This window comes from Amborella trichopoda, chromosome 6 (genome assembly GCF_054954075.1).
Source record: "Amborella trichopoda isolate Santa Cruz 75 chromosome 6, AtrichopodaSantaCruz75HAP2 v2.0, whole genome shotgun sequence".
Classification (NCBI taxonomy): domain Eukaryota; kingdom Viridiplantae; phylum Streptophyta; class Magnoliopsida; order Amborellales; family Amborellaceae; genus Amborella; species Amborella trichopoda.
In genome coordinates this window covers 10,406,029-10,416,372 of record NC_142341.1, presented here as the reverse complement: position 1 = coordinate 10,416,372, position 10,344 = coordinate 10,406,029, and the positions used below count along the sequence as shown (strand labels likewise).

Genomic DNA, 10,344 nt, shown 5'->3' with positions numbered 1-10,344 from the left:
ATTTTATCACAAGATGCAATTTTGGTATAAATTTCCAAATTTTATCACAAGATGCAATTTTGGTATAAATTTTTTTTTAAGATGGCTCAAGAATCTATTTTCATATCCAATTATAAAATTTTAAAATAAAAAAAAATCAAATCAAGTAAAAGTATAAACACATGAAAATCTTTAAAATAGACGGTGCAAATAACATGTTGCGAGATGAATTATTTTTGGGACTCATTATCTTTTTTTTTTTTTTTGTATCCATACATCTTGATGTCAAGATAATCAATTAGAGTGTTTCTTGACATCGAAACAACCTTTTCTGATAGATATTTGATGTGCACATTAATGCTACAGTTTAAGAGTGCAACCTTATATAAACTTTTTATACAAGACCAAGGCTCTAAACAATGCCCTAAAATTCAGTAGAAGATGCTGTTTTGATGTCAAAAAACTCCCAAATCGATCAACTCAACCTCGAGATGTATAGATGTGAAAAAAAAAAACAAAAAAACGATTTCAAGTTAGGGAAATAATGCATCTTGTAATGCACTATTTGGGTCGTCAATTTCAACAATTTCAAGAGTTTATAGATCTCTTTGATCCACATTATTTTTTACGCTTTAAATTTTATAAATAGATATTAAAATAAAATTTAAGGCTATCACAAATATTTTTGCTACAGAAAAATCAATTTTCGACATTATTTTGAGGTGCCTCTTACTTTGATTGTTTAGGGTTTCAATCTTATACCACACCCAACTAAAGTTTACATTTTCCTTCAATTGGAACTAAATGGTTAAAGAGAAAAAGAAATGTTAACACATTATTTAGTTGCTTAAAAATAGATTAGACTACATTCCTTGTTATAAGTATGAAGAAAAATGGGAATATTTTAGGCTAATTAAACAACCCAAATAGAAAGGTGAGGTTGATTGCTCGTTTTGCACACAAACATGGGTGGCAATAGTAATATCACCCTTCCAGTTTTTTCCTTATATGTTACGTGTGTCGGAATCAAATCATCGCCAGCAAAGTCGCCCCTGTTGAAGATGGAGAATAATATAATAATTTTTTATGATAAGAATAAAAGTAAAATTTTATGTAAAGACTAAGTTTTACAATTTAAAAGTATTATCGTAGATCAAAACTCTATCGAAAATATAATTTTGGTACTAACACTTCAAGTTAATTATCTCGACTTCAATGATTATGAATTTGCACAACTTATATGACTCAAAACTTCAAATTCTACAAATCTCTAGGCAACGCAAGATTTTTGATGCCAGGTACCATGCTTTTTTATGAGATGTGGCCTCCCTTTTGATCGTAAAGCTTAATTTTTATTTTCACTTTTACTTGTAGAATGTAATTTTTATTTTCACTTTTACTTGTAGAATGTACCTGTAGAATGTAAAATTTGATAGCTTGCGGTACTATAAATAATATATAAGATTTTTTTGGACTTTGAGCCTACACCTCTAACAGCCCGATCTCATTTGCCACAAGAGGATGCTAACCTCCTTTATAGTATAGATAAATAGTCCTAGTACATATTTTTCTTATTATAAATAATAATTTTTTTATTATAAATAATAAAATTTACTGAAATATCTATGAGAGATGTACTATTGAATATTTTACATGTCACTATTCTAAATCATGGTCTTGTATCTTTTGATATGTATTTCAAAATTTAATCAAACTATATGATTAAAATGTTAAATAGTTTCCCTTATAAATAAATGTGTTTTTAAAGCTAAAGCACCCTTTAAAAGCTGTAAAGATCCGAACGACAGTTCCGTAATTTGGGCTTGTGAGGAGATTTTGGTGTCCTTCTAACATATTTCGTTAGAAGTTAGAGGGTAATTTCGGGCATTGCCGCTGATATTTTCCACTTTGATTCAGAAAAGTCATCAAACGTGCGAAACACATGGGCACAAAAAAAACAACAAAAATTTTCAGACGAAAATTTACTCCGATCAATACTCGTTAACAGTCGCTGTTCTTCACTTTCAATTTGACCCGTTTCAACTGAACTGGTTATGATCCAAAAAACACATAAACCCAATGACAATTATAATATTAACAGAGTCAGAGAGAGACAGAGAAGAGAGAAAATTGGGAAGTGGGATTTTAGTTTAAAAGAGAGAGTGATGAGTGGGTTTTAGATTTCTTTTTTCATTTTTTCTTTGTCAGCTTCTCCATCATGTTTGAGAGAGAGATGGGTTTTCAATTTCCTGAGAGTTGGGTTTTCAATTTGTTTTGTTTCCTCTCAATGTTTTAGAGAGAGAGAGAGGTGGCTTCTCTCAACATTTTAGAGAGAGAGAAGGTGGGCTTCTCTTAACAATTTAGAGAGAGAGAAAGTGGGCTCTCCCAATATTTTAGAGAGAGAGAAGGTGGGGTTTCAAAGTTTAAATTTCTTTTTAGTTTCCCCCAACTTTTTAACGTTATCCACGTCCACTGTTGCTGCTCCCAATTCCCAACACTTGAAGGCGACTGTCCCTCTCTCTCCTTCTGTCTCTTTTCTTACTTTTTTCTTTTTCCTTATAAACAGAGAGAGAAATGGTTAAATCATTCCTTTTCAAAATCACCTCTTTCTCACACTTCCCCATTTTCATTGCTACTGCACTCTCTTTGTCTCTCTTCCCCTTTCTCTCTCTAAATGAAAAAGGTCACAAAAATTTCTCACTACTTGTGAAAACTTCATAAGAGCCAAAGTGGTATTTGTGTCTGTACACAAAGCCCCTTGTGTCAGGGAATGAATGGTTCCAACGCCAATACCAGTCTGCTTTCTGCTTCTCTGCTCTGCAACCCCTACAGTTACCTCTCTCTCTGTGTAAGTACTTCGCCCCATTATTTTTTACCCCTCCTCTCTCTCTCTAGCTTCTCGCTCAAGACACATTCTGTCTCCTTCTCTAGTCACACTCTCTAGACTCTCGGCAGACTGTATTTTTTTCTCTTTAGAAACGCACAATCTCTATCTAGAGAATAGAGACACACTTTCTCTCTCTTCTGCTGTGTCACGGCACACAGAAGACATGGGTTTTTGCCATTGTTTGACTCCCTGAGTTGTGGGCACATTAAATAATTGCCCCCTTTTTGGGGGCTTCTATATGCTCTTCTCAAACCTGGTATTTCTAGCTGGCTTTTTCCTGTTCCTCTTCCTGTTTTCTGGTTTTCTCGTTTTGGGTTTTTTGGCTGTATGTCTTTGCAACGGCTTATGGGGTTTGAGGAGAGCTGTGATGATTTAATGGACTGGTTCTGAGCTTTTGAGCATTGGGGTTCTCTCAATGGACTGGGATATCAAAACCTCATCTTGGGATTTTGAAAATTTTGTGGTGGATTCAGCCAAGGGTGAGAACCATGCAAGTGGGGTTCAGGAGACAGAGAGAGAAGGGGTGAGAGAGAAAGCCATAGAACATGGGGCTGTGGATTGCAAGGAGAGACAGGGGGTCCCTTTCTTTGATTTGAAGCTTGGTAGGTTGGGTGATTTAGAAGATGGGTTAGAGAGTAAGGATTTTAGGGAGACAAGCTCTTCCTCCTCTGTGGCTTCTCCCGCTTCTTCGTCGAAGAGGGCTCGAGCCACTAACCAGACTACAGTAGTTTGCCAAGTTGATGGGTGTAATGTTGATTTGAGCTCTGTTAAGGATTACCACAGGAGACACAAGGTTTGCGAGGTCCATGCTAAGACTCCGATGGTTAGAGTCAATGGTATCGAGCAAAGGTTTTGCCAACAGTGTAGTAGGTAGGCTACTTCTGAATCTTTTTTTACTGTTTTTTCTTTTGATTCGTGCGTTTTCTCATGAATTATCTTGTGCCTATGGGGTTTGGTCTTTCTTTATAGTGGGTCATTATTGTGTTGTGTTCTCTCCTGCTAGGTTAGCCCCTCTATGTGTATGTGTGTGTGTTTGAAGTGTTTGTTCTCTTTTGGTAATGGGAAGTGTAATTTTAGCAGTGGTGGTTCCTTTTGAATTATTACGCTTTTCTTGTTGATACTCGTATATCTAGACTATATCCTGATCTTGTTTCAATAGGCTATATATTTGTCTTAGTTCCAGTGGTATTTCAGTTAATGTGACTTGCCAAAGTTAGAGGAAACAATACAGAGAATGCTTTTCCGATGAGGATGTGGTGGCTGTTCTTCTTGTCGGTGGATGGGTTGGATTGAGAAGTTCTTGCTTTCATTTGCAGGCTGCTTAGGAAGTGGCTTAGGAGCAAATTGGTTTATAGTTATTTGAGGATGGGTTTTGATTAGATTAATTGATAGTTTGTCAATTTATGATGTTTAAGTAGATCATAGAAATACACTTCATTGGAAGGTGCACGTAGTCCCTCATGAGTGACGTGACCTGTAATTAATTTAGTTTTTGTTGTGCAATGTGTAGTGGACCTGAAATAAGTCATGATTTGCCAATTAATGGGGGCATGCTAATTACTAGATATGGGTGCGATCAAGTGAATGCATTTGAGCATGACAATGTCAAAGAGTTTTGAAGGCTGCATTTTTGAACTATAAAAAATTTTGTATTGCATCCTTTAATTTGTTTTTTCTTACCAGGCTTAGAAGGTCGTTTTGAGTAGTTAACATGTCCAAGTGGGTTTAGTTCCTATTGGCTGTTTGGTTTTGTATCCATAAATGTCTTCTATACATGAAGGTAACTTGCCTTGTTCATGCAACTTCACTATATGTCTGTCTGGGTTACCTGGTGTAGGGTGACCCATATTCTCTTCTATTGCTTTTTCGGATTTCCTTTTTCTATTTGTGATCTTCACCTTGTCTCAGGTCTAGTTATTCTTTTCATGCATATCTTATAAGTTTAGATTCATTTGGTCATGTAGGTTGATTTTTTCTTATGGTTTAAGTTAGTCAATTGTTTTCTTTGGTTCAATATTTGTAGCAAAGAGATCTGACTGCACAACATTTCCAGTCCATAATGGAAAATGGTCATATTTTTTTTTTTTAATGAGAAAGAAATGGTGCTTGTTGTGATCTTTTCTTCTTTTAGCTTTAGGTGTCCTTCCCATTTACTTACCCCAATTCGCCTCTGTTGTTACAAGTTTTCTCCCCAAAGCTCAGCGACGCATGTAAGGCAGGATTAGATAGATTTTCAGGGCCTTGTGCTTGGACTCCTTACGCCTAACAGGTTGATGTTCAGGGTACTATAAAAAGGATTGGTATTTGATGTTCTAGCACACCTATAAATTCATGTGCAGTCTGATTACTGGAAGTACCATTTGTTAGCGTCAATGACTATTTATAGTCTTCACATCTTTTGTGCTTAGACCTATTTCTATGTCACAGTTCCTTTTTTCCTAGTACATCAGTTGATAAATGAGATGCAAATATTTTAAGTCAAGTAGCTAATTGTCATATCCTAAGAATGGAGTGTTGTGGCTACTAGTTCAGATGCCATTGAGGCAATGCATAGATGATGGAACTTATATAAGCCCATGTGTTGACATTTTGGGCATTCATTTCTTGATTTTTAAAGTAACTATTTTTGTTGTTCCAAATGTAGCTTGTTTTTTGTTTAAATTGAGTAATTTTTACCTGCTCTTTCTTTATTACTGGACTTCTCCTTACAAACTTATATGTGGCTTGTTTATTGAGTCGATCATATTTCCTTGTAAACATTGGCACATGTTATGAGAAAGAATATGGTGATGTACTTTGACATTTATTGAATAAAGGCATCAAGGTACGAAACCGTGGAAATGGATAGGAACATGCAATGAGGTTAATTTTAGCAAAGCTGGTGGGATATTTGATGATTTCCTATGTGGCATTAAATGTTGCCATCAAGTTTAAAGCTGCACCTGCAAGTATCCAGCTTGCTGAGATTAGACATTTCGACCTTTTTAACTTCTGCAATTTCTAATTCTGCAATAATATTGTATAAAATATTTCCAGCTAAATATACCAAATTTCTAATTATATGAGATATTGAGCTTGTGAGTTTTAATGAGATAAAGATCAGAATACTGGATTGATGTACCTTCGTTAAATTTTGAAAACTTGGGACTCGCCCAGCTAAAGTGGTCTCAACCTTTTTGTTTTGTTTGCAACGATAAGATTCAGTTTACTCTGAGTCTTTTATTTTATTTTTTCTATGAAAGTTTCACGTACAAACAAGAACAAAAGAATGATGATAAGCCTTCTTTTTGGAAGTTATATTTCTGAGTTTATTGCACCAGTCTTGGGCATTTTGAGCTTTGGAAATTGGCGCTGTTTTTAGATATCGTAGAGCTTGATCCTGTTCAAACAGAAGAAAGCAAACAGCATTTATTTTCTTTGCACCAGAAGGATAAAAATGTATGTGGTAAGTGGGAACTGATTTAGGGACACATAATATAGTGGAAAAGAACAAAGTAAGTATCGTTGATGAATCTCATTAGTTGGATGACAGCGAACACTTCTTCTTTTTTTGGTTTAGTCTTCAGTTTTCTAGATTAGTCAGGGAAGAAAATGTTATCATCGTTCAAATTCCTGATAACTTTCCCCTGAAATGATAATAATATTGAAAATAATAATCTGATTATCTTTGAAACTAACTATTGTCACCCGTAAGAGCATGTGTGGTCCACCTTTCAATTTTTCCTTCATCACAATTATAAGGCTTTTGCCCAAGAAAGTTACTTGGATATGAAATGCAACTTTTTCGTTCACCCCAATGGTTCTGTTTGTGTTCTCTCCAGTATTAAAGTTGTAATATTCCATCAATCGGCAGCCTTCAAAGATGGGGAAATTGTTTCTGTTACGATCCTTTCCACACTTGAGGTACCCAAGTAGGCAAATAAGGACTTCTTCAAATTCTTCTGTCATATACATGAAGAGACATTTATGAAAGACAGGATTGTAAATAATGGAGTTGATGTGTTATCAGCTTAATTGCATTGTTTGTATGTCCCAATGTATTATCATGTTTTTTGTATACTATAAAATCAATGACGTTACATATACACACCAACGAACAAAAGAATGTATGTACACATATCTCATTTCGATCACTGATATAACTAACAGGCAAGGATAATGGTTAAGCTAACCCTATGCAAATGTACTATATATTTGTCATGCTAACATATAATATGTTCTTTTTTCTTCTTCTTTTTTTTTCTTTTTGTCATTTAAGTACATTTTATTTTGCTTGTTGTTATGCCAGTTTATGGGTGTGGAGAATAGTGATTTGCGTGATTTAATACTTGTCACAAATGTTTGTCATGCAGGTTTCATAGGTTGGAGGAATTTGATGAAGGCAAACGGAGTTGTAGGAAACGCCTTGATGGGCACAACAGACGTCGAAGGAAACCCCAACCTGAATCATATTATGGGAGTCCTTCAAGCTTGCTTTCAAGATTCCAAGGTCAGCATCCTTTGTTATGGAGATTTACATATATGTCAATCTAAATGAAATATGTATGGTATACTCGTAGACTCGTAGTCCATTGGGATCATTGGGATCATCATGGTCCAATGAAATTAAGGAATGGTGGGAAGATGTGACCCACCAGAGCAGGACATAACTTCAGTGTTGTGTCTCATACTCCCTTCATCGCCATCAACCAATACTTTGAATGGTGATGATCCAACAGAACGTGCCTTTGGATGCTCCGGTGATTATAGTATATAGAGAAGATGTTTGCTGCAGTGCTGTGTTCATATAGGATTTCTAGCTGCTGTATAAATTTGGCTGTTTTTAGAGTATTGGTCTTTTTGGCAGATGCATAAGGAAACTTCTCTGGTTGTTATATTTTGAAAATTACTAGATGCCTTAAAATTTTTAAGAAACACCCAATCAAATCTGATTTTACAAAAATGAATGCATGTCCTTTTCTTTCATGAATAACCCAAATACCTATGAGGATATTTCTGACAACACAAACATTGCTATTTTCTTGGTTTTTTTCAGTCCATAACTGGAAATAACCTAATTATATTTGAGTTTAGAAGAATGACTTAATGTTCTTAATTCTGATGATTAACTCAAAATACCATGGAAATTATCATTTTTTTGCATCTGTAAGTACCCGATATATATATATATATATTTTTTGATAGATAGTAATATGGGCCATTTTAATCCGATGCCATAACCTGAATTGGCCATTGATATTTCCATGTTTTCTTTTAACTTGCAATACTCTTTCATTTTTAGGTAGGTAATAAGGCAAAGTTCCATTTTTTTTGTTTATCTTTATGAAAATGATTTGACGTCCTTAATTATCATGAATAGCTCAAGATACCCATTGAGAAACTCTCTCTCTCTTTCTCTTAACTCGATTTGCTGATATTCTTCTCATTTACAGGTGGCCGGCTTGGCCCCTATGTTGGCCCTCAGTTGTTTCAGAACACTATGCATGGTCCCAACTGGCCTGAAGCCCCGAAAACAGAACAAGATAATACTTACAATGCCCACCACCACCCACTACATGCACCTCACCTTGAGCGTCAACCCCCTGCCTATGCAAACCCCGTCTCTCGAGGTTTCAAGACAAGCAAGCAGTTCCCTTTCTTACAAAGTAGCACCGAGATTCTTGTAAGCTCAGGGAATAGCACCTTATTCTCACAAGGCTTGACAAGGGTCTCAGACTGTGCTCTCTCTCTTCTGTCAACCCCAACTCAATCTTCTTCCATCTCTCTAACCCACATCATGCATGGTGACCGCATACCCATGGCCCAGCCCATGGTCCATGCCCATGGCCATGGAATTCAGTTTGGCAATCCAATGAGTTCTAACAGTGGCTCGAGCAATGTATTCTCTAGCTCAGGCCTGGGTGATGACCATGTTGGTGGAGCTGTTATTGTGTCCGATGCCAATGATGCCGAGCTTCAGGGCCATGCCATGATGCAACATCACCATGGCCATCATGGTGTAGGGAGCTCAAAGGATGGAAGTTCGTCTTCACAAGGTCTTCCTTTCTCTTGGTGATGGCGCTTTTGGTGATGGGTATGTTTGTTTTGATCCATCCTTTCATGGGGTTGCGGTATTCAGTGGGCTTTTGAATCATCGGATTATTTTCTCTCTAGGGACCATCTCATGAGAATGCATTCTGATGAATTATTGTTTCAAATTATGCATGGGTTTTGATTCTGGATGTTCAGGCTGGAATATGTGCCTGGCCTAATGCTTGAATCATGTATTAGGCCAAAAAAGGGAGTGAGATTTGCTGGAATTGGGTTTTGAGTTTTTGGCCAGTTTTTGTTAAAACCTTGAAAGGGAATACCTTTTCACATGAGGAAAGAACTTCCAATTTTTTCCATTTTTCCTTGAATTTTTGATATGCAGAGGCTCAGTCTGCCCTTCAATTAATCCATTATGAATGTTACAAGCTTGATTTTAGGAGCAGTGAAGCAATGTAGGTATGCTGATTTATATAGCTACCATACCTGCATGGATCAATTATGATGCAATTTTCAATTGGTGTCTGTAGGTTCTCTCTCTCTCTCTCTCTCTCTGCAAGCTGACAGCATTAAGAAAATTCTTCTCTCATGAAACAGAACCTGCGACACTAGAAATATGTTTGTTATTAGGATGGAGAGTGTTGTTCATCTCAAAATAGTTACAAAGGTATGATGATAGAAAGGCCCTTGTTTTAAGTTTGGATGAAGTGTCTATAAGGCCTAGGCTTTATGAAGACAAAATAAGGCCTCACTTAAATCCTCGTCTTGAAAGCACTTTCGGCAACATAAATCTCCACAAGGCTCTAAAATCAATTTTCAAAATCTATAGCAAAATTTGAAATTCAAAAAATGATACAGATCTTGCGGGTCTATTAACACTAATTTTTAGGGCAAAATGGATGGTCTAGATAATTTATTACAATATACACTATACATTATATCTAGAGCTTGAAATCCTCATTCTTTTTTACAATCATAATGTTCAATCCAAAATGATCGATATAAAAGTATTTCAATACTTGAATTGCAATTTTTGATGAGTTATGAGGTGAGGCTTTACTTTTTTTAAATAGCGCCGTGCCCCTTCCAAACCATTTTCTTTTTAGTTTTGAACAACCTTAAAAAACTCTTCAAACCGATACATAGTGGTTCCAGTCTCAAGAAGATGTTTACATTGAATCTGACCTAAGATGAAAATTGTAGTAACTAAATAAACAACGATAAAGAGAAAAAAAATGTTCTCTCCATATTTATTTATTTATTTTTAAAGAAGGGGTAACTAAGGCCAGAAAAAAAAAAGTGAGCCAAGGTAAATAAGAGAAATAGAAGAGTGTACAGCTTTCAGAGAGCAGGAGACAGCTTTTGAAGGAAGAGAGAGAAGAAACAGATTTCACTGCCACAAATAATATACTCCTCCCAAGAGCACACTGTACACATTCACTTGGGTAAAA

The 10,344-nt window shown here is 35.9% G+C and overlaps 1 protein-coding gene across 1 annotated transcript; it reads left to right on the top strand.

The window, feature by feature from the left end:
* Positions 1-2,872: 2,872 nt before the first annotated feature.
* LOC18438061 (teosinte glume architecture 1) lies at positions 2,873-9,410 on the top strand. The gene is made up of 3 exons (XM_006848253.4): positions 2,873-3,736; positions 7,219-7,355; positions 8,299-9,410. Exons 1-3 carry the CDS (start codon positions 3,282-3,284, stop codon positions 8,919-8,921), a joined length of 1,215 nt encoding a protein of 404 aa, XP_006848316.1. The 5' UTR covers positions 2,873-3,281; the 3' UTR covers positions 8,922-9,410.
* The last annotated feature ends 934 nt before the right edge of the window (positions 9,411-10,344 follow it).

Coding starts and splice junctions, on each gene's coding strand:
- LOC18438061 (XM_006848253.4), top strand. CDS start 3,282: ATGGACTGGGATATCAAAACCTCATCTTGGGATTTTGAAAATTTTGTG. Junction 3,737..7,218: donor TTTTGCCAACAGTGTAGTAG/GTAGGCTACTTC, acceptor TTTGTCATGCAG/GTTTCATAGGTTGGAGGAAT. Junction 7,356..8,298: donor CTTGCTTTCAAGATTCCAAG/GTCAGCATCCTT, acceptor TCTCATTTACAG/GTGGCCGGCTTGGCCCCTAT.